Source organism: Crocuta crocuta, unplaced genomic scaffold (genome assembly GCF_008692635.1).
Source record: "Crocuta crocuta isolate KB4526 unplaced genomic scaffold, BGI_CrCroc_1.0 scaffold26, whole genome shotgun sequence".
Classification (NCBI taxonomy): Eukaryota; Metazoa; Chordata; class Mammalia; order Carnivora; family Hyaenidae; genus Crocuta; species Crocuta crocuta.
Window position 1 is genome coordinate 7,441,607 of NW_027532249.1, and position 23,569 is coordinate 7,465,175.

Sequence of the window (23,569 nt, forward strand, 5' to 3'; positions counted from 1 at the left end):
GTAACCCCCACCCTCCAAAAAAAAAAAAAAAAGTGCCTATGTGATTCTAATGTCTGTTATTGGTATATTTACATAAAATTATTCCAGAAAAGAATGGTGCTTAGGGAATGAAGAGCATAGCTTTCATCAGCCGGCACCCTGAATGTAGAGAAAGATGATCTCATTCTAAATACAGTTGTCACGTACTCTGTAAGTAATTTGGGTCTCTTGTTGGCAGACCTTAAATGATTATCGGGTTTGTTTCAGTCCATGTATTTCAGAAGGAAGACCATAAGTTAAATTTATCTCCATTTCTACAGAATTATCAGGGATGAAATGCGACTGTTACCAGTCAGTGCATGATAGCCGGTAGAAAGGATGGCATTTAAATGATAGATCCAAAGGCTCCAAGTTAAATCCTCCTGTTAATATTAATTACTGCACCAGATGGACTGAGAGAGCATTGCCATGTAAACGTTCTCCACCGTTAAGGCAAATTGTGGAAGTTACACAGGGAGAGAATCACGTAAATAACATTTCTAAGAAATGACATAGTAGTGAGTTTTTAGCAAGTTTTTGTCTTATGTGACAGTTTTGTGTTGCTGTCCGTGGTTATGCACAGATGGGCTTCCTTCAACATCACATGGCAGCTGGAATAATACTTTACTTAGAAAGTGATTCATGGGTGGCACAGTTGGTTAAGCCTCCGACTTGGACTCAGGTTGTGATCCCATGATTCACGCGTTCGAGCCCCACATCTGGCTCTGTGCTGACAGCTTGAGGCCAGAGCCTGCTTCTTTGTCTTCCTTTCTCTTTGCTCATCCCCGACTCATGCTGTCTCTCTCAAAAATAAATAAACATTAAAAAAAAATTAAAGTGACCCATGGCCAAGTTTCCGTTTCTAATTCTACCTGGACGTTAGTTGTTTTATAGAAGATATAGTGTATATAAAAAGCAGAAGTTTCTAGCACGTATGTACAATTTTAATAAGAAGCAAAACCTGTGAAATTAAAATAGTAAAATAATGAAGTCACCGTTGTCTGGGATCACCTTCCTCCTCACATTTTTGCCACTGCTCACCATAGTCCTGGCTCTCTCTCCCCTTTCCCTGTAGCCCAGTGTGGCTGGTGGGGTGACCTACTTCCTGCATCCTCTGCTTTAGAAGATTGCCTTTTGCTATGGAATCCTTTATAAACAGTTTGTAGAGGAAGTCAAAATTGTGTCATTAGCATTATATTATGTATGTTAACTGGTGAAGAAGAAAAGCCCATCTGGGTAGCACCCAGCAAATGATTTAAATTCGCCAGGTCTCAGTTTTCATCATCATCCCTAATATGGGAGGAAGTCTCTTTGCAAAGAAAGAGTGAATGAGACACGTTTTAAAGCATTCTTGTTATAGGTGTAATAATAATTACATTCATAATTATTATTGTAGGCTTTTGTGAGCTGGCCTATGAACTTAATTAACCATTCCGTACTTTCTAATAGTTGCCTGTTTTTCAAATCTCTAACGTGGAGCTAAACTTCCGGAGTACAATGTTTATTAGGACCGTTTGGGGCTGAATTAAGATAACGAAATATTCACGTTAACACTGAAGTTTTTCTTACTGCTTTGTTCCATTTATTCTTCTTTTTGCTTTAGAGAATCTCCATAAACTCTTTGTGTATTCCATAAGTCAGTGTTGAAGGAACTTTTGTAGACTCACCTCTTTTTTCCCTGGCTCTCATCCACTTTGTTCAGTGATGTGTACCCAAGGGAACACATTTGTTGTGAATGTTGTTTTCCTTATGACCTTTCATGTGATAATGACTGTTGACAAGACAGAAGACAATTGTGAACTAAATGTACTAATACCATACTGTCTCTTCCTCCCTGCCCAAAAGTGATGTTAGTATGTGTTGTCTCTCACTCTTTGGGGTCCTGCCAGTTCCAGTATGTTTTCTGCACTGCCGAGTGGGGTGCCTTGGCTGCATGATGGAACACAAATTGCTTTTTGCAAGTTTGCATCTTATGTAGAACAGCCTAACTGACCCATTGGAAAACTGCGTCTCACACGAGCTTTCTTTCATCAATATGAGGAAATATAAAATATCTTAGTGAAAGTATCTTAATGAAATGGTTTAGCTGTTTTAAAAGCATTTTATAATATCTTTCTCCATTTACATTTTAGACTTCCTAAACTATGAAGCTGATTATGTTTTTCCCGTGATTAGCTCCTGTGTATTTGAAAAGCATCATTTATAAGTTTAAATAAGTTGTATATACCTACAGCCTAAACTAATGAGTACCAGACTTTAAAAACATAACTGAATTAAGCATCTTTCACTAAGACATTTTAGCGGGGATGAAAGGCTGTGTCTTCTACCTTTTGTGTTTGCATGTCTTACATCTGCATGGATTTCATTAGCAACATTTGCCTTGTCTTCCCAAAATACCAGAGATGAATGAGTGTATGCATATCACGGTAGTCTGTTTAAAGTGCAGTCAGAGTTAAAACATTGCCGCACTCCAGCTGAACAGAGTTGCCATCCAGATTGTAAAATCGCTCCAAATTTTATAATCCCACCAAGATCATTAATTTTCATGATCAGCCATGGGACTTTGATATTGTAGGAGTGATGGACTCTTTAACCATTACTAATGACTGTAATTAAAGAACCCAATTCAGTGCTCCTTGCTGAATGGCACTTCCAAAGATTCGTTCAAAGTCAAGTGTATGAGAGCAGTTGTCTGCTGCAAACACTGCTGTTAGTTGCGGGACTTGCCCACTAGTGCCTGGTGCCGGTGCCCAGCCAGTTACTCTGTAGGGTAACAGGCTCGCAGCAGCCCAGCCTCTTAACCCCTCCATCGCATCCATGCTCACGCTTATCCTCACCAGAGAGTCTGAGAATTACTCTGGTGGCTTCAGGTGATGAGCGTTTAAATAATTTTAAGACACTGGTGTAGAAGACGCAGAAAGCTGAGTCTCTGATAGCATTTCGATGCGCGTCCCTGCAGTGCTCTGGAGTTTTCAGACAAACGTGGGTAGGGCTACTTTTTTCCATAATGGGATAATTGGTGGTGGTCTTCTGCCTTAACTATTTCAGACATTTTTTTCTTCAATTATATTTGCTTTTAGCGTCAGTGAATGAAAACCATGAAATATACATGAAGGATTCTGTGTCTGCTGCAGAGGTTGGTACTGGCCAGTACGCCACAACAAAGGGCATCTCTCAGACCAACTTGATCACCACTGTGACTCCGGAGAAAAAGGCCGAGGAGGAACGGGACGAGGAAGAAGAGAGACGGAAAAAGGCAGAGGAAGCCACGCCGGTGGCAGCAGTACGGCACGAGGGAAAGGTACATCTCCCAGACTCCCTCCGAGAGCTTGCTTAGACTTTTATAAACTACTTAATGATTCCGAGGCTAGAAACCAGGAATGTGCTCATCAGACTTAGGGTAACTCCTATTTCAGCATTAGTCACGTTCGTGTGGTCAATTTTTAAATTGCCATTTCCTCTGACGACTTTTTTCTTCTGAAAGATTTTTCCTTAACTTTTTGAAAATTTTTATTTGAGCTCTGTAAGACTTTCAACAGCCATCCTGTCTGTATACCTTAAAGATATATTTAGTGCCATATGACACTTCTCTTTGGGCTCACATTTCAGAACTATCACTAAAATTATTTTCTTTGTTTCTGGCCCCATTCTCCTACCCAAGGACTGTATATTTTTCTAGCTGTCCAGTAACCACATTGCCATTCATATGAGCGCAAGTTACTGAGTGACCATAGCCTGTGTATTTATACACTGTTACCCCTCTTAACCTTGTGACCATAATCTAATCATCAAAGTAGCAAGCAGACATGTTTTAAAAAGAGATATTAAAGCAGAACTTTGTAAGGGAAGAGGGAAGGTGAATTTGGCAGCAATTTCTCCAAGGTGTTTTATTCATTATATTTTTTAAACTTCGTTTCATCCAGTATTTCTTACGGCATATTTATTTTTTGGTAATCTGGAATTATAAAGCAACTTTTTGGAAAAATAAGTCAGGAAACCTGTAGACAATCTGCTTCCGGTTCAGGATCATATAAGTAGTAGAGCAGCTCTCTAAAAGTAAAATAAATAAATAAATAAATAAAAACCCATATTGGGATTTTTGTGGGTAATGATCATAGCAAAACAGAGCGGCTCCTGGAATGTACAGAGTAAAATAGCAGAATAAAAACGTTGTGTGGCTCACAGGTTAGGCTAAAACTTGCCTAGATGAGACTCACAAGTGTTCTTTTGAACTTGGGCTCTTCAAACATAGATTTATGTGGCTGGGACTCACATGGGTCTCTAAAGAAAAATGCTCCTTTGGACAAGAGTTACATAGGGATGAGTAGATCCCCAACATATGGTAGTTATGTCAGACTTTTCCACGTGAAACCCTATCCATCATTTTCTTCAAGGTAAGATCATTTATTTACCCAACACAAAAATAAAAACATGATAGGAAATGACAGCAAGGATATTGGATCGCTTTTGCTGTTAAAGCATGCTTTGTTCTGAATTTTGTTTCTACACTCTTACCCTCCAGTTAAGTCAAGGCAGCTTTTGAATAGGACGTGAGAAAAAGGTAGTATGCGTGAAAAGCTGACGATTTCCACGATTTCCTGAAATCACCCCCGCCAGCTGACAATTCTCATGGATGTGTAACTGTGATTAAGTGGCACGTTAAAGGAAATTACTTTTAATTTGCTCCCAAAATAGACCCAGGCTCTGTCTCTTTATTTAATTTGAAAAGACCACCGATTTGTTTATATAAAATATAGCACTAAACTATCATCCCCTTGCCATTTATGCCATGGGAAAATAAAAAGACAAAAAATTGTGACTCTCCTAGTCTGAATCTCTGAGAAGCCGGCACTTTGAACCAAATGCCTTCAGAAAGGCAGTGGCCCTGACCGAGTGCTTAGGTAGGCAGATGGCCATCTTTCTTCTCTACAGGGCAGAGCTGTCCTTGAAAAACCACTTGAATAAGCAGCATGGAAAACTAAACCTTCATTTTATTCTTCTCCATCTTCAACAAGTAACAAAGAGGGTACTCATTTTTTAACCAAAATGAAAGTAGTACTGAAAAGAGTTCTAAAAAGGCTGGTCCCCTAGGTTGCTTTGAGAGGAGGAATGTTTCCCAGGCTAATGATCGCCCCAGGTGACCAGGCAAGCCGTCCACCACCAGGGGAACCATAGTCTGCAGGCAGAAGTCAGCGTGGACGTTTTATATATTATTCTCGCTTGAATGAGACTTGTGCAAGGTCATGTTTATCTAAAACACAATGCTTCACATCAGATGTGAGTTTTGAGAAAAGACTTGTCTAGTGCCTAAAAGGAGACACTTCTAAATTCTAATATATCCATGGTACAGTTTTATTTGCACATGTTGTTACCCTCTGTCTTTATAGTTACCAAGTGAGGATTGGGAGTTAGAAAGCAAGCTGGGTAATTTCCACACTCTCAAGTCTCTAGGCAAAACACAGGTGTATGTGCACACACACGTACACACACAGAGTGTCACAGCGAGCAGTGGGAGTCTAGCTTCAGGCTCTGTGTGACCTTGAATTGAACTTCTGAGCTGTGCTAGGTCCTGTGGGGAGTTTGCTTGCTTCCCTCACCCTCCCCCCTCCTTGCCCCTGCTCAGCAGCCCTCCACCACCTGCAGAGAGGAAGCCTGCTGTGGTTCTAGAGGCCACAGGGGCCAGAGAGAATGGAAAGGGGGCCTCTCTTTCCCTGCAGAAGCATGAATTCCCTGGGGACACTTTTATGGGGCTGCCTGCCTTTATCATTCATTCTGTTAAGGACTCCAACCAGGGGAGTTACATACAGAGATTACAAGCTAAGAAAAACCAGAAGGCTGGGAGATTGTACCTTTCTGTCATTTACGGACCACAAATAGTCCAAAGGTAAAGGCTGATGTGTTTTACAAGAAAACACATGGTTTTTTGCTAGTTAGCCTGTTGAAACCTTCATTTGAGTTTTAAGTTCTGTTTGCATCATGGAGAAGGGAGCCCCAATAGAAGTTTTCAAAGGAACCTCAATTCTGTGTGGAGCAGAAGTTCCTAAACTGCTAATTGTCAAACTCCCTGAGTGGCACTGCTGATCAGATGGGAGTGGGGCCAGAAACTTCTTGATTGGAAACCCACCCGTTTGGGATGGGATTGACTAAGCAAGGAAAGGTGATGCTCAAGATTTTTTTCTTTAAATAATCAAAATTTGGATTCATTTTTATTTTTCAAATCAACCAAACTTTAGTAACAGATCTGTTAGCTGGAGATCAGGAGACGTTATTGAAAGTCTTGATTTAAGTTATCCGAGAGTTACATTTGCTCTCAAAACCCTGAAACTTCCTAGAGGTGTTGAGTCTAAACAAACATTGTGGATGGTGTGAAACATGTAGACTCTGAGATTGCCCACCAATATCTTCGGTTCTGACTTTTTTTTTTTAAAGAGCCCAGCCTGTAATCGACGGTCTGATGGGGAAACGGTAGCCATTCGTGGCATCGTTGGCATGTAGCTTGAATACTTTAAATACATGAACAACCCTAGTGCTAAAATTCTTGTTTTACAATTTTATATTGATACCCATAAGAAAAGTAACTAATTGCAGTTTTCTTTTTGTCCTTTTGCACCTCTGTTTGCTGCTTTCTGTCTCTCTCTGTCTCTTTCACATCAGTCACCTGGGCTTGGCACTGACTCATGCCCCCCTTCCCCCTCATCAGCCCATCGTCCCCCCGCATCCCCCCCAGAGCTCCGAAGGAGGTGTAAGGAGAATGACCACCAGACCCCGGGGGTCGAGCCAGCCACAGGTGCCGTGCGCACGCGCGGAGAGCCTGCCCCGGACTCTGACCGCAAAGGGAAGCCGTCCTTAGGGGACCAGGATGTGGCTTTTAGCTACAGACAGCAAACCGGCAAAGGGACCACTCTGTTTTCCTTCTCCTTACAGCTCCCGGAGTCGTTCCCTTCTCTTCTAGATGACGATGGGTACCTCTCTTTCCCCAACCTGTCGGAAACCAGCCTCCTTCCCCAGAGCCTGCAGCATTACCTCCCGATCCGCTCACCCTCCCTCGTGCCCTGTTTCCTCTTCATCTTTTTCTTTCTGCTCTCCGCCTCCTTCTCAGTGCCATATGCCCTCACTCTCTCCTTCCCTCTGGCTATGTGCCTCTGCTACCTGGAGCCCAAGGCGGCCTCCTTGAGTGCCTCACTAGACAATGACCCGAGTGACAGTTCAGAGGAAGAGGTGTGTACCTCAGCACAGAACACACTTCCCTGTCGTGGTCGGGGCTTCGGTCCGAAACAGTGTTAGGCGCCTACCGCACTAGCGGCCCTCCTTTCAGAGCCTCATTTATTGTCTGTGCCGACATGTGAGAGGTTTCTGTGTGTCGGGGAGTACCACCCGGCCCCAGGGTTAGGCACAACACCATGTGGATGGAGCAGCCTGCGCCCAGCCCGGAATCGCTCCGCTACCCACTGAATTCTCCGGATGCTGAAGGACTCAGAAGTCAGTTTCAAACAACCCCTGAGCGCTGTTAAAAAATCCGGGTTAGGTTAAAGGTTCTGGTTGCTTACCGTTTCGTAAAGTAAATGACCTAGAGGATGGAGAAATAAGTTTGACCCAGGTTTACGGAGCGTTAGCTGCACGCATCCTGGCATAATGATACTCAAGGCGAGTGGCAGTGACCATCGCAGGAGGGGTGTCCTCCTCATCGGGGTGGGGTAGCTCCCCTAAACTGGAAATGCCTCTCCTCCCTGCAGATTCTGACATGTCCCCACGATGCTTTTCTTTTGTCATTGCCAGACTGTCACTGTGACTCACACAGGTGATCCAGGCAGATCCCAAGGGCGTGTGGGGTCAGAGAAAAATGCTTGAGTAGTTGAAAAGGCCCACGTGACCTCAGTCAGCGATAGGGCCACAGGGAGGACCCGAAGGGATTGCAGTTTTCACACCTAGGAAGCAACTCCTTTAAGATGTCCACACACTGTAAAAACGGGCAGAGACTTCGTCGCCCTGACCACACCAGTGCAGGGACGGGGTGGCCACGATTCTTTCAATACTGGCGTGGGCCGAAAGATCCACACCCACAGGGGGACAGTCTGGGGAGGTCAGGGAGGCTGGAGAGGCACCTGTGGCTCTCAGCCAAGCATGTGCTCCGTGGCGGAAAGGATGGGGCCTTCCGCCTCTGTCTGAGCAAACCTGCTGCCTGTCCATCTCCTGCCCTTTACCCTAGCCAGCGGGTGAGTTGACACAGCAGCCAGTAGCTTTGCCTCATAACTGCTCTCCTGTCACATGATGCCACAGCTGCGTGAACAGCCCCGCAGTCCCTTCAGACAGAGCGCAGGGGAGAAGAACAGAAGCCTCCAACTCGGGGCCCGGCTGTCACCCACCCGCCTGCCCACACCTTCCCCAGGCCCCTCCAGCTCTTCCATTCTCACAGAGCAAGGCTTTTTGTGGCAGGAGACAAGCCCAGCACTCCCAGCATTTAAAAAAAAAGTCACAAAGTCAAAGCAACACTAAAAAAAAAAAGGAAAATCTATTCAGTTTTCAGCTCAGCTAGAAATCATAATTTGAGGGGCACCTGTGAGCGTATAGAATGGCAAGGTGTGTGTCTATATTTAGTGATATTACGACCATTTCTTAGCAGAAGGGGAAAAAAATGGAAATGGTCTCATAGATGTTTTAAATAAAAGTTGGCCCGTTTCACCCTTTATCAAGGTTCTTAGATCATATTGCTTAGCTCCAAATATATATTTGATACAGAACTAAACTTTCTTCTGTGGAAAATATTTTAAGAGAATGAATCCTAGCCTTTACCATCACTCTTTTTCATAGAGGCAATATTATCAAATAATGTAGGACTAGAACATACAACATTAAGAACACATGATTATCTCTAAAGACCGTAGTATGCGCTGGATTCCAACCTGGAAGTATATTTTGCCTTTAGCAACGGAGTTAGTCGTCAAGCTAACATAAACCAAAAAAGATTGCCGTTGTATGCTTTTCTGAAATCTAAATAACCGAACTTTTCTGTAGAAAACCACACAGATCTTGTGCCTAATCCAGGGTGTACATCTTGTTGTAATCAGTGCATGAAAATTAATGTTAAACTTGGGCATGTCTGCATTACATCAGCAAAACAAATCACAGCGGTTACCCGGCGCAAGCCAGGGACCACGTGACCGGAGCCTTCCAGCAGATAACTGTCCCTGTCCTTGCAAACCTCTGTGACTGCGAGCCAGCTCTAGCTGCCGCGGTCTCCTCAGCCCTCCTTTCCAGCCCGGGTCAACCACGACAGCTCTCCTGACACAAGACTTCGCATGTGGCCATCTGTTCAATGTCTTCTCTTAACCCCAAGTGTTAAGAGCTGTGCGCTCTGGGTCAGGCTGAGCCAGAGGACTCCTATGTAGGTCATTCCATTTAAGAAAAAAAAAAAAAAGCCATTTGTTTACATGGCCTGTTTTAGTCTCCAGGCCTCAAGCACTTTGGCAGCTAAACGGTTGGGGTGATTTCGTGTAGCATACGGTTCAGCTGTGTCATGTTCGTTTTGCAAAATTACTAATGGCTTTTCAAATATTCTACCATCACTGCTTCAGGTTTTCACATCTTGCAGTGGCTTAATTAGTTCCCTCCTTTCTCAAGAGCGAACCCCAGTGGAGAAAAGGCATAATCATTTCAACTATAAAGCTTGTTGGCCGATCGTTTTTTCTCTTTTGTACCTTCAGGAATGGTCACATGAGAAAGGGAACAGAATATTACATCATCAGTCAAGAAACATGAGCTGAATTTAGCCCACCATACCATAGATTGTAATTATGTGTTAATTTGTGAGGGATTTTTTCAAAATATGAAAAAGATTCAAATTTGGAGGAAAAATGAATTGATCAGCCGATTTTTCACATTTTAAGTTATGTAAACGGAGAATTATCTGATAGTTTGTGACGTGTTGTACCTTCTGTAGTTTTATTGAGTCATATAATGAGCAGTTGCTATAAAAGCTGCTTTATTCAGCCTTCTTTTATTAACTATTTACTGATCGTGCACTACATTTATTGAATAACTGGCTATGGAGTCAGTAAGAATCTAAGGGACTTTAGATATGGCCTAAGCTATTTTTTTTTTTTTTTGTATAGCTAGAAAAAGCAGTAGTGATAATTATATAAGGTTATAATGTGATACTAACATATAATAATATCAACATATTACAGTTACCGTAGGCACTTTCAGGTCTGTATGTGTCAGACATTATATTGGATATTATATATCCAATTATATGTCCATTATCCAATATCCATTATATTGGATGTTATATATCCATTACCTGATACAGATAGGGCTGTTACTTTCTCCATTTTACTGAAAGGAAATTGGGACTAAAATATGAAACATGTCCAGTGTGTCACAAATTTAAATAGCAAGGATTTGAGCTCATGTCAGTTTGACATCAGATTCCCCACTCTTAACCATGACTGTAGTCTAAAAGCCAAGATGCCTCAGTGAATTTTAAAGCCATAAGGGAAAGTATGTAGGAGGAGAAATACTTCCAAGCCCTTTGGAAATGTTTCACAAAACTAGTCAGCACAGGACACACAGGTCATTCTTTGTCCTTGAAAGCCCAAGGCTTCTTGGAGTTAGTCCGAACACTTGCACAATGACCCATCTCTCTCCCCCTAAGTCAAGTCAGCCTTTCCCTAGGCTGGCAGTCGGTGACACCATGCTAGTACCATAGCAATGATCACCGTTCAGAGAAAACTAATGGTCACCCCTCCCCCACCAGGTGTTGCCAAGACAGGTCATGAAAACGTGCCCACACACATTCTTTACCAAACCCCTGGGAGCTGTGTTCTACTGAAGCATGGTAGCTGGCTACTTCGGGCGCATGTACCAAACATGAATTTTTAACGTGTTTTCTTGTAGGAATATATCAAATGAAAATTCGGGACAGTGCCAAGAAGTCAGCCTACGCAGAGTTAGGATGTGAACATCACACTGTCCCTGTCATCCTTCTTGACATTCCTTATTGTCAGGATTGAAAGATGATTTGAAGAGGCAGGTTCCCAAGCTTACCGCCCCCAGATTTGATTGTTTTCAAAATATTAATCGTTCATCCTTGCTCAAGGGAATCTTATTAATGATTAGCTGACATTTGCAGAGGGAAAGCCAGTTAATATTGTATTCTGGCATGTAAACGTCCCATTTTCAACGGTGATGGTGCTCCTAGACTCCAGAGAAACTAGTTTGTTTTAAATCATAAACCTCTATGAAACAGCTTAAAAACCAATCCTAAAATTGCCATTATGATTCTCCCTTAAAAACTTAGGCTCTGTTGGGGCGCCTGGGTGGCTCAGTCGGTTAAGCATCCGACTTTGGCTCAGGTCATGATCTCACGGTTCGTGGGTTCGACCCCCGCATCGGGCTCTGTGCTGACAGCCAGCTCAGAGCCTGGAGCCTGCTTCAGATTCTGTGTCTCCCTCTCTCTCTGACCCTCCCCTGCTTATGCTATCTCTCTCTCTCTCAGAAATAAATAAAAAAACATTAAAAAAAAATAAAACAAAAAAAACTTAGGCCCTGTCAAATGCTGTGCTTTGTTTTATATGTTTACGAGTAGACGTCTCCCTTTCTCGCTCTTTATTTTTTTTTTATTATAAGTTGCATCATTTGAATGGTTGTTTTGGAAAGAGATGTTTACATACGTACTTTGAGATACTTCTTTATATTGGAGGGTGGGGCAACATAAACACCACGTTTAGTCTTTAAAAAAAATCTAGCTAACCCTGCTCCTCGAAAATTGAGTTCTGTTTTCACATATAAAACATATGCCTGTGAGTCACTGGCATGTGCCTTTTATAATTAATAAGTAATGCAGACAGCCTGATGGTCATAAATGGGTGCGAATTATTAACAGGATATAAATGAGGGGCTGAAAGTCCAGCGACTGTTACAGTAGCTTTTTATTTAAATTTACATTATACCTTACCTTTCAAATGTGACCCGTTACAAGAAAAGAAAAACAGATATAAACATCAATTTTATATGCATTAAACATTCTTAAGAGACCTTTCTCGGGGGCTTAATTAAAAGGGGGGGGAAGAACGACAATTTGGTTTTCCCGAGACACGAAACCAGACAAGTCAGCTCGGCTGATGCAGTTCCTGCGGTTCCCGCAGGCTGTGCGCCTCTTGTCTTCCTCTGAGTGGCTCTGCTGAGAAAGCCTAGCTCTGGCCTTTCTTGTGCTTTTGCTTGAATCTGCATTCTTGTGGGAAGGTAGTAGCATACTGATCACATAGAAAGAGAGTGAACTGTTTGACCCGTGCCATACCTTATTTGACCAAATGGGTTTGTTTTCTATTCCTGCCTTCCTCCCGGACCCTGGTCACTTCTGTGATCAATAGACTGACAGCGAGCGCACGGACACCGCGGCTGACGGGGAAACCACCGCCACTGAGGTTGGTATCCTGCTGCAGGTGTCGGAGGAGTTGCCTAACACAAGTGCCTTGTGAGGGTGGCTCTGCGGTCGGGGACTCTGCATATTAGCTTTTCACGTGGAGCCAAGTTCTAACTTAGAAAGTAGGAAAATTAAATATATTCTACTGCCTAGACCAGTGGGTCTCAAACTCTCAGCCCTCTGCAGGGCCCCATCTTCATGTTTCTCGGTCAAGAAGAAGGTCTGGGGTAGGACTCGAGAATTTGCATTTCAGACAAATTCCCAGGGATGTTGACTCTGCCCATTTTAGGATCACATTTTGAGAACCCTTGGATAAACCAACAATACTTTAAAAAAAAAATGTATTCCCCTGTCCCAAATGAGAGGCTGTTGATGTGTGGTAGCCATGATGGGGGAGGAGGAGGGTTCACAATTAATGAGTTTATTTACTAGATACAGACATATTTTGAAATCCCTTAAATCCCAAATCGGCACATAATAATTATTAAAAGAATCATACTTCTCTTAACTTATTTTTGTAGACTGGCTGGATACAACCTAGGTCCCTTAAAAGAAATGGATTCTCTAAGAAAAAAAAAACGAGCAAGTTACTATTAGTACTTTTTTTTTAATGATTACATCGAACAGTGATAGGAAAGATACTGTGCTATTGTTTATCCATTATAAATTCTTTAGGATACATTAAATGTGTGTGCTTAATGTTGTTTTTTAAATCTTCTCTACCAGTAATGAAAATTTCTATAAAAGCCATATCTATAGTAATAGAAGCCAAAACATTCCTTTCCTAAAGTGCTAGCAGAATTTTTTTTTTTACTTTGTGATCATGTTTAAGTTTCTTTTTTCTTTTGTTTTTTTTTTTTTTTACATCATCCAGGTAGGATAGTCTTTTCTAAAGTTCGATATTAAGGAACTAAAAATGTAAATAGCATCTGTATAATACTTAATTGAAAATATCTTTAGGAAAACTTTTTAAAAAGGAGTCTTGTTAAACTCCTTTGTTTCATCCTTAGAAAATGCCAGAGTTAAATTCAAAGTTTGGAAATCATAATTTTTAAGTTAAAAAAACAGCACTGGCATTGAAAAACATCATCACCACCACCACCACCACATTGTAGGGGCACCTGGCTGGTATAGCATGCAACTCTTGATCTTGAGGTCATGAGTTCAAGCCCTGCTTGGGCACAGAGCCTACTTAAAAAAAATTTTTTTAAGTAATACTGTAAAACAACTATCCAGGTTCTTTTAAGCGACCACATATAAATTTATTATGAGTTAATGATTTTCTGTGCCAAATATAACAAAATTATATCTTGATTTTGTTAAGAATTATTAGTTACACGTAGCTACATGTTAATACACTCAGTAAACTTCATTATAATCTTAATATGTGCCCTAAATGAAAAATAATACTTTATAGCAGTTTTAAAGGTTGTTCTATAACATTTGAAGCATGCAAAACCCTTACCTGCCACAGGGGTAATTGTAAAGCTTAAAGCTAAAGATCTGTGAACGCACGACACAGTTAAGAATTAGTGTGTTGCCAGCACTGTGTTAGAGTTACCTGGGCACTCTCACCCTTTTTAAACACTTTCCCTCCTTCCTCTCAGGAGCCAGGACCACAGTAGTGCAGGGTGAGGCCTGCCGGGCAGGCGGTCTTGCCCCCATTAAGGAGATGAGGAGGCGGAGGCCACAAAAGACTAATTTGTTGCAGGTGTCCTGCTCAGGCGTCTCTGTGTTCTCACCTGTAATTACCCTGTGGCTAGCTCCTGTAGCACAGAGCCCAGGCCCTGGGTCAGGTGCACCCCTGTTCTCCCCCCACCCCCACCCCGGGAGAGACACAGGCTTCCTCCTGCCTGCCCGTGTGCAGTGCCGTGGCCTGGTTACCTAGTTACTGGCACTTAAATACCAGTCCGAGGATTAAACAGGTTCTTGAGATTAGAAAAATGAGGATAATGAAGTGGCTTTTAGATAAATGTATTTTTAAAAAACATTTGAAAGAAACGATGGTAATGTTGATGGTAGGTGATTCTTTTTTTTTTTTTAACTTCTTGACTTACACTATATCAGTTTTCTCCCTTGCCAAATTTATTTTTAAGTATATATGGGTTTAAGAAACTCAAGGTTCCAAGAAATTCTTTTTTGTTTTCTTTATTATTATTATTTTTTATTTAAATATATATTTTTTAATTTTTTTAGGGTTCCAACAAATTCTTAAGTGTGGGGACCTCTATATTAAAGTCTTTGAGCTTCTGTTCTCTGGCCTACAAGTTGGGGAAAATAATAGCTACCCTATGAGATGATAAAGATTCATACATCCCAAGGGCACACTCATTATTGGGTGATCAAAACCATTCTTGTGAATTTGTTTCAGTGGGGCTCCCCTTACTTCCTGAGCCATTTCCTAGTGTTCATTAAGGACAACCGGCCAGGCCCTGGCTGTCACCTCCCACTTAGGAGTGTGCGCTGATCCCACTTAAAAGTCTCCAGGTTAAAGTGTCAAAGACCCACCAGGCAAGGAATCTTTTACTCCTGTCTCCTATTATATGTGAGAATGTGGCCACTTGCATAAAAGAAATGACATCCGGATACAAGAGCAAACTAGCATCCCCTTTTAGCAAGTTGATATAGACCATAGTTCCGCGATCCTAGAGTCAATTACATGGTAAGACTTTATTTCCCACTCTTTCTTGACGCTGGCAGTCGGACCAGGAGGAAGATGCAGAGCTCAAGGCACAGGTAGAAAATTAAAAAGAAACCAAAAGCAAAAACCAGTGCGTGATAAGTCATTGTCTGTCTACGGTGTTCAGTCTTCCAGCATGCTCCGTAGCCGGTGACCGTGTTGTCGGTGCAGTGTGGAGGACGGCATTGATTCCCGTGACTACTGCGTCCCTTACCTTTCCCTTTCTTCTCCACTTTTTTCAGAATAGTCTGATTAAGCGAATAAAGGGTGAAAATGTGTATGTCAAACATAGTAATCTTATGTTAGAGGTTGGTATTGGTATATACCAGTGCATGCTTTTGCGTGTTGACATTTCCTTTAGTGGCATACCCGTGGGCTCATACAGTGATGCATGAACCGTGTGCTCTCACCTGTGAATAAGTGGGGCTACCTTCTCAGCCTTCTCTGATTCCTTCCTCTCTCCTAGATATAGATCCCTTCTTCTGTGTGTATTCATTTTAATTTTTTCTGGTTACGTGTGAATTACACTCTACAGTTTGCCTCTAAAAACGCTTTTGGTTTTTATGCTTGCGTGAACTAGAGCTTTTTTTTTTCCTTCTCTTTTCCGTAGCAATATCACATTTTCACCAAAGTGCTTGTGGTAGTGTCATGAGCCCTGATCAGAATTCTTTTATTTTGACTACTAATGAGATTGGCATTACTTTAAAAACAAAAAGCACACAGATAGGAAGGCAAATGTAAAACGTTGACCGTTGGATTCTTTATGTTCTGAATATAGGAGCTAGATAAAACTCAAGATGACCTGATGAAACATCAAACCAATATTAGTGAGCTGAAAAGAACCTTTTTAGAAACCTCCACAGACACTGCCATCACAAACGAATGGGAAAAGAGGCTCTCTACCTCCCCAGTGCGACTAGCCGCCAGGCAGGAGGACGCACCCATGATCGAACCGCTCGTACCCGAAGAGGTCGGTATTCAGGCTCTGCACCGCCATTGTTTTCTGTTCACCAGCCTTGCCTCTCTGCAGGGTCTGCGCCTGGGGAATGGAGTGGGCAGGCTTCTGAGTAGACAGCCTTACCCCCTGTCTGTGTATACCCTGAACCAACATAGTCAGGGCTGCAAAGTGAAAGCATGCGGTGGCTGAGGAGTGAGTAGTAGAGCCACAGGGTGCATGGAGGGAACAGGGAGGCTCCCGGGAACCACAGTGCATGCCGATGGGTTCATTCTAACTGTAAACCTAGATTTCACAGCTGGGAAACTTTGAGATACTGTCTTAATGAACTTTTTTTTTTTCTGAAAATGCTTTTTCTGCTGCCTCTTAAGAAATGATCTGAAACCTCATGAATGTTTCTCATCAGTTGCAAGATGAGGTGTATGGATTTGTCTAATATTTGACTGACACTCATCTGAAGCTGACCAAATTTCAGCACCTCTTTGACTCTGAGGACGCTACATCGGGCTTTTTCCCTGATGCAGTCAGGGTTTGATTGGATTTTGATTTTTGACCCATTTTTAAAAATATGCCTCATTGGTTATTTTAACAGATTCATAATCCATTTTTATTTTATAATGGACTGCGTAGAGCCCACAATGCCTTTTTAAGTAAGAGTCTTCCGTGTTGGAAAGCTCAAGCTCTCTGAAATGTACCACCAGACTGTGAGGATCCACTGACACTACTTCTCGGCCTCCGCCTTGGGACCCACACATGGCAGTGAGGCCACTGTCAGCTGTTAGACATCATCTTGCCTTCCCTGTCTTCCAAAAGAAGTAGTTTTGTAGAACTCTCTTTGTAGCATTACGTTGCTTACCTTCTTTCTTCTCAAGGCTCCTTTACTGTAAGACATTTGTCCAGAAAGCTGAGACAGAACAGAAGAAAATTAAAACTTAGGACTTTGTGGCAGAAAAACCCTCCAAATAATAGTCTAAATGCAATGCTTAGCTCCTTGCAGTGGAAAGAAGAATATAATTATACTCGTTTTGATCATTTTCTAAACTTCCCTTGAAAGCTATTGATCAAAAGTGACCCCAATCACTATGTTCACAACAGCTCCAATCCCAGCTAAAAAGTGACAAGGTCTCTATCCATTTGAATTACATTGAAAAGGGCCCTGTATGCAGAATAAATGAAAAGTACTGGGACCAGAGTATTCCTGTACCATGACACATCAGTTTCAGTCAGATTACTTGAGTACTCTATGGTGAGCTAGTCGTGGTGATTATATTCTAAGAATGTATTGGATGTTTACTATAAAATGAGGATTTTAGTGCCAGTGGGTTCAACTTTCAAATATGGAGTTAACAGCAGAGAAGTAGCAAGGATACCCCAAAGCAGCTCCTCATTAACTTGGGAAAATAGCCAAGCCCATATGCAGGGCCCAGCACACACAGGAAGGAGAGATGTATGGTACGTGAAGGGCTCCAGGTGTGTCTTCTGTCCACACATCCCTCCCGAGACAGCCTTTTCTGATGCACCTCGGCTTAGTCCCTGCTAAGGTATATTCCCTCCCTGTCACTTGAATCCTCAACGTCTCCAAACCACAACCAAAATGCAATACCCGTTAGCACTTATGCAGCATCAGTACATCTTCTTTTTTCGTGTAGGTGGTAGTTCTATAGGTATGTAAGCTTCGCACAGCCAATCTTCCTTATTCCCAGATTCCATATTTGGACATTGGCCTACTTGCTAAAATTCACTGGAACCCTGAAATCAGTGTTAATGGCACTTTCACAGTGCTCTGCAGGCCCCCACAGGGTGGTGAAACCTTGGAGTCGCTCACCGTGCACGTTCCCAGCTTGGGTTGAACAAGGCCGTGTTCTGCCTTCTTGTTTCCGTTCTCATACTCTAAACAAATGCGCTTTTTACGACCTATTTAGTGCTGCCTTTTTGAGGGGGATTTTGCTGTTTAATATGACCCCCAAAGGTAGTACTGAACTGCTAGCTAGTGTTCCGAAGCACAAGTAGGCTGTGGTGTGTCTTTTGGGAAAATGCATGTGTTAAGAGAAGTTTCCTTCAGGAACATGTTATAGTGCTGTTGACGGTGAGTTCAATGTTAATGGATCAATAATATGTATTTAAATAAGGAGTCTTGAAACAAAAACACGTGTAAGACAAGGTTATATACTGAGCAGTTGAAACACATGTAAGACAAGGTTATGTATTGAGCAGTTAACAGTATCATGACCAGAAGCTCACAGAAGCCTTAACCATGTATTTCCCATAAAGCCAGTGGTTCAGTATTCTCTAACACTCTTCATGGTGACTTCACTGAACATAATTATGATGAATAACTAGAATTGACTCTACTTGTGCATTTGTTTGCTTTCCAGTCCAGCTCTATTCTTGCTACTCAGGTCTTGAATGGGCCTCGATTTGGGCCAAAACAAAAACCAAAAACAAGAGAAACCCCGTTCACCATGATCATCTATTTACAGATAGGGAGAGTTATCTTCATTCTCTGAATCTAACTTCTGTGACCCAGGCCTTGGGGATAACTCTTAAGTGCATATTAAAATTACCTACAGGAAAAATTTTAAAATACTGATGCCTGGGATCTATTAAATCAGAGTCTGGGGGCCACTGGCTGGCTCAGTTGGTGGAGTACACGACTCTTGGATCTCGAGGTCATGAGTTCAAGCCCTGCTTGAGGCATGGAGCCTACTTTATAAAATAAAGGGGGCAGGGATCAGAGTCTGATTTAGTTAGTCTGAGCTGCAACCCCATGTACTGCTATTATTTACAACCTCTTCACATAATTCTAATGCACAGCCATTTGAACAGCCCTGGCCCAGGGAGAAATGAGTGTTATGGCTCTACAGAAATCCCTAATCCCCTGAAAGTGAGTAACACTTCTGTACATTGTGCACACCAGTAAAAGCCTTATTTCCCAGTTATGATATAACGATGAATGTTTAAGTAATGAAACAAAAGGTTTGGGGTACACAGCTGACTCTATTCTGACCCGTATTAAAAGTAAACACTGATTCTTTTTTTTACTGGCGTCTCATCCCTTGTCTTTAGCCAAACTGAATTGGGGTTGACCATACATATAGGATTTTATTTTAAGATCTGTCCCCTTATGTTACCCTTATCTCTCAGCGGACGTACACCATCCCGAATACAGACAGTGTTGATACACTCAATTAAAGACAAAGATATTTTGAAATTCGTTGATGTCAGATAACAGGAGATGCTGAAAACCACTGTTTTCCTGCTATTATTGGGTTTTTTCAGGCTTTCATCTTAGGAATAATCTTTAGTTCGGTGATTATAATTAGAGGCCTAGCAGTGGTATTCTGAAAAGTACCTATAATTTTGACCTTTCCTTCCTGTTTCTTATTTCTCTATGAAAAAAAGGGCTACAATTGAAAGCAAAACAAAACAAAAATCCATATGTAATGATTCCACATAGTACATTTTGTCTTTTCCAATACCTTTCTCCAAAATGGGGAAGGCTAGGGACTTTTTTTTCCTCCCCTTTGAAAATCTCTTGCTTGTTCCTCATCAGAAAGGGGGCATGGGAGAATGATGCTATCACAATCTGTCAGTAGGTCCTCCAGGAGAATATTCCAGATGCTCCCTTACAACCTCTTATAGGGAAACTATTAAATGTAGTACTGATAGATTTGTACACATGTAGGAATATTAAATAGCTCTCGCTAAATTATATTGTTTACAACAATAGGATTTACTTTAAAAGCTCTGTTCTCCTAGAAACTTTGAGCTTTCTATTATTATTTTTTAGAATTCTCTTCCTAAATACCCTTTCTCTCACTGCTCCATGGAGTAGTATACGCTATGCATAGAGTTAGGCTCAGTGGCTAATACTTTGCCACTTGAAATTCCTACTAATACTAAAGAAAGCAACAAAAAGTAGGTAAAAGGAAAAAAGCTAGCTGCTAACATGACATGTCTACTTCAACATTTCTTAATGTTACAGGTTAAAGAAAGCAGGATCTGAAGTACTTACTTTTTACCGAGATATTTTGAAATGGACTTTTTAGAGTCACTCACCATCTTACAGAAGTTCAAGTAAAGCTGTAGCTTTTGAGTACCCTTTGTTTATTCGTGGAACAGTAAAGAAAGCAATGCAGGCTTGACTGGGTTTGCTCAGAGTAGTCACTGGTGCAGTGGCCCTTGTTCATTCCCTTGCCCAGGATTAAGCAGGATTTGTCCCATGTAAGAGTGAGGACTTCTGTTCCTCACTTAATTTTTTTTTAATCTTAATCTTTCACTCCTCACTTCTGCAGTTTTGCAGACAACTGACCTAGATACTGTTCAAAGGCCAAGGAACTCTTTCTATTGTTCGTGTGTGTTTTGTGTTTGGAAAACGTGTGAGTCCTACACTAGAGCTTCAAAAAACAATCTGTTACTTTTTGGAAGTAATTATTAGACTTGGAGATGGCTTCAGACCATTTTTTTTCAAATTCATAAACAATAATTCACTTCTTCAGAAAGAGATGAATTTGACTATGATATGTATAACACAATGAAAGAACTCTCTTTCTAACTTGCCTTTTTTGGAAACTGTCTACTTCCTCTTCTCCAACCCAACCCCCTTTATTCAAACAGACCAAAGAAGAAAGAGAAATTTCTGAGAAAGTTATATTTTTGCAGCAAGAAAGCCCTCCATTCCTTGAGTCTCAGGTAAAAAACAAACATAAAGGAATTTCCCAAAAGGGAATTCTCTTCAAATTTCAGTGTCAATAGTTTTTATTTTCCTTTTTAAATCTACTTTGCTTAAAACTAAGGTATGTATATCATTTTTGCTTAGATTCTGGGGAGGGGGAAAAGGAATTTTCTTACGATTTTAGTTATCAGCCATCATTCTTTATGGCTTTTGCGACTAGGTGATTATATTATGCTTTCTAATGATATTATTGGGACTTCTTACTATCTGCATTACCCATAGAGTGATACTAATTTAGATGACCTTGACTGAAAGTTCTGAACTTTTATTGGTTTTCCCACTAGCCGAGTATGATAAAGAAAATGCAGGAAGGAGACTCTGCGGGCTCTGTGGTTACCTCTCGTCAAATCATTTTCCAGAAAACTGTCCCATCGACCCTAGAGGTTATGTTTCAATTCATTTCATTTAATCCAGCACCAACATGTAGGCTGATCTGTATTTTTTTTCTCCTTAAGGCACACATATTTCTAGATTCAAGTTTTCAGAGTAAGACAAACAGCGAAGTAGGAGACACTGTAGTTTAACATGTAAGCCAAGGTGCTCGTCTCCCCTGGTTTGGTTTCTCTTTCCTTTGTGACCTCTTAAAACTAGTCAACTGCCTGGACTCCTCCTCTTAGCCTTCTCAGACACCAGTCTCTTTGCTCTCATTTCTTCTGTCGTATTGGAACTAAGACTAAGGAAAGTGGCCAAGAAACCACTCACACCATGAACTTTGGTTGTAAATACGATTGGGCCACCATGACCTTATTTGTAAGAGGCTCCAACAATGCCCCCAACTGTAGTGCCTTGACTACAAGCACACTCAGTATTTATTGCATAGTAAGTGCTATGGGAGATTTGGTCTCCTGTATAAGAAACTATAGTTTACAAACATGAAATATGATATTCACAGAAATTTGTGGAATGCTGGCAAGTTTTTTATGAAAACAGCAGATATGAAGTACAGTGTTCTAGTTACCATGGAAAACTGTCTTTGTGTGTCCACACAAGCGAAATAACTTGTACAACACCTTCACTAACGTCATTTAATCTTGAAATATGAAATAATTAGACGTTTAACATAAGGTCCGATATAATCTTGCAAAAATCTACCACCAATTATGTTCCTATTTAAAGAAACCTGAAATTGCAACTCTATGTGCAGACTGCATTCCAAGTCGAAGGTTAGAGTTTGTAAGTTTTGGATAAGAAGAGATTTACAACCAGAATTACTAGATAATAGCACCAGCCCTGTGCAGTCACATCACAGTGTAGCTTTTGCCCCCGTTTCTTGAAGGATTCTTATTTTGGAAATGAGACCATCAGCATTTCTAATTTAGCTTTTATATTTCAAATATAGGGCACAGAGGATTGGGTTATTGTAGACAAAGTACCCACTGAGGTAGTTGATGGTGATTCGAAAAAGATTGTGACTTACAAGGTGGTGACCGTGAGCAGTAGAACCGGTGACATCCCTGCCGATCTGTTAAGATCTGGTGCCATTGAAATGCAGAGCTTCGAAGACTTGGCCCGAGAAATGCAATTGAAAGGAGAAAGCAAACAGAAAATATACACGCTAGGAAAATCCTACGACACCGTATCCGGCAAGATCGTAACCATGACCGGAAAGGTCAAGGAAGGGGAGAAGGCAGTGCAGCCCTGCGGTCTGGAAGCCCTTCAGAAAGCAGACAGAGGGTTGGCAGAGTCCGTGAAGATCATCCCGGTCACAGCCGATTACGAGGTCCTGGACGTTGTCCCCGATGAGAAATCCAGGAGAGGACCCGAGGTGCACACCCCCAAGCGGAAACTGTCCGAATCCCTGGCTCCCATCAAGGAAGCCGATTCCCGGCGGCCGAGCCCCGAAGACGACGAGCTCCAGAGGGCCCCGGGGCTGGGCCGGGACGCAGCGGCCCAGGGCAGCCCGGAGGGCGCGCGCCCGGCCAGGACGGAGCCAGCGCCGGAGGGCGAGGTCTTGAAAGTGGGGCTCTTTGGTCCCAGGCGGAAGAGCCTGTCCGAGTGGAGATACTCGCAGGAGCCGGCCTTCACCGTGGCCACTGCTCATTACGTTACCGAGTCCGGCTCATCCCGAGTTGTGGTAACCAGTGCCTTTCCTTTGGGCCACCGTTTCAGATTCCAGCATGACGTTTTTTTTGAGGCAGCGCCCTTCCACCCTAAACTTTTCCGTTCCTCTCGCTGTTTGGCTTTTCGTTGAGAGCAGCCAACCCAGGCTTTTTAAGTTTTGTCATGGTTTAGATCAACACCGCAGTCCAGCGTAAGCGTTACAACACTTTGCGTTTTGTTTCCAGCTCCCCGATCCCGAGATGTGGTAGTGCTGCTGCGGCTTGCAATGAAGGGAAAATGGTCTGCTTAAACCAGCACCGCCCATGTCCTAATAACTCTCTCTGCTTTACCAAACCAGAGCTCATGGTCGCCTCAATTTGCTATTTTATTTCCCATTCTTTTCTGTTTCCCAACTTTGGTAGATTCCCTCCTCCTTCCTCCCACCTCCTGCCTTCCTCCCTTACAGTTTTGTCTAACCGGCTGTGAATGTGAATGTGCCCGCCTGTGTTCCTGTCTCTGTGTTTGACTGTCCGTTTCTTTGTTCACCCAGACTAAACAGTCTTCTGCCGAAAAGCTCATGGATGGCTCTGAAATCTTCAGTTTATTAGACTCTGCGAGAAAACCAACAGAATTCATAGGAGGGGTTACTTCTACTTCTCAAAGCTGGGTTCAGGTGGCCAATTGCTTCCTCCTTGGTGTTCCTGGCTCTGCTCCTCTGCC

At 42.1% G+C, this 23,569-nt stretch overlaps 1 protein-coding gene across 9 annotated transcripts in view; it reads left to right on the forward strand.

The window, feature by feature from the left end:
• The window catches only part of EPB41L3 (erythrocyte membrane protein band 4.1 like 3), a 144,127-nt gene that overhangs the window by 113,947 nt on the left and 6,611 nt on the right, over window positions 1–23,569 (forward strand). The window contains exons 12-19 of one of the 9 annotated variants that reach the window (XM_077778245.1): window positions 3,099–3,319; window positions 12,387–12,440; window positions 15,140–15,175; window positions 15,898–16,089; window positions 20,692–20,766; window positions 21,094–21,192; window positions 22,149–22,883; window positions 23,400–23,522. In XM_077778245.1, the coding sequence (XP_077634371.1) occupies window positions 3,099–3,319; window positions 12,387–12,440; window positions 15,140–15,175; window positions 15,898–16,089; window positions 20,692–20,766; window positions 21,094–21,192; window positions 22,149–22,883; window positions 23,400–23,522 (1,535 nt within the window). The remainder of the gene's footprint in view (window positions 1–3,098; window positions 3,320–12,386; window positions 12,441–15,139; window positions 15,176–15,897; window positions 16,090–20,691; window positions 20,767–21,093; window positions 21,193–22,148; window positions 22,884–23,399; window positions 23,523–23,569) is intronic. The other 8 variants (XM_077778246.1, XM_077778248.1, XM_077778250.1 and 5 more) reach the window with 8 other exon arrangements.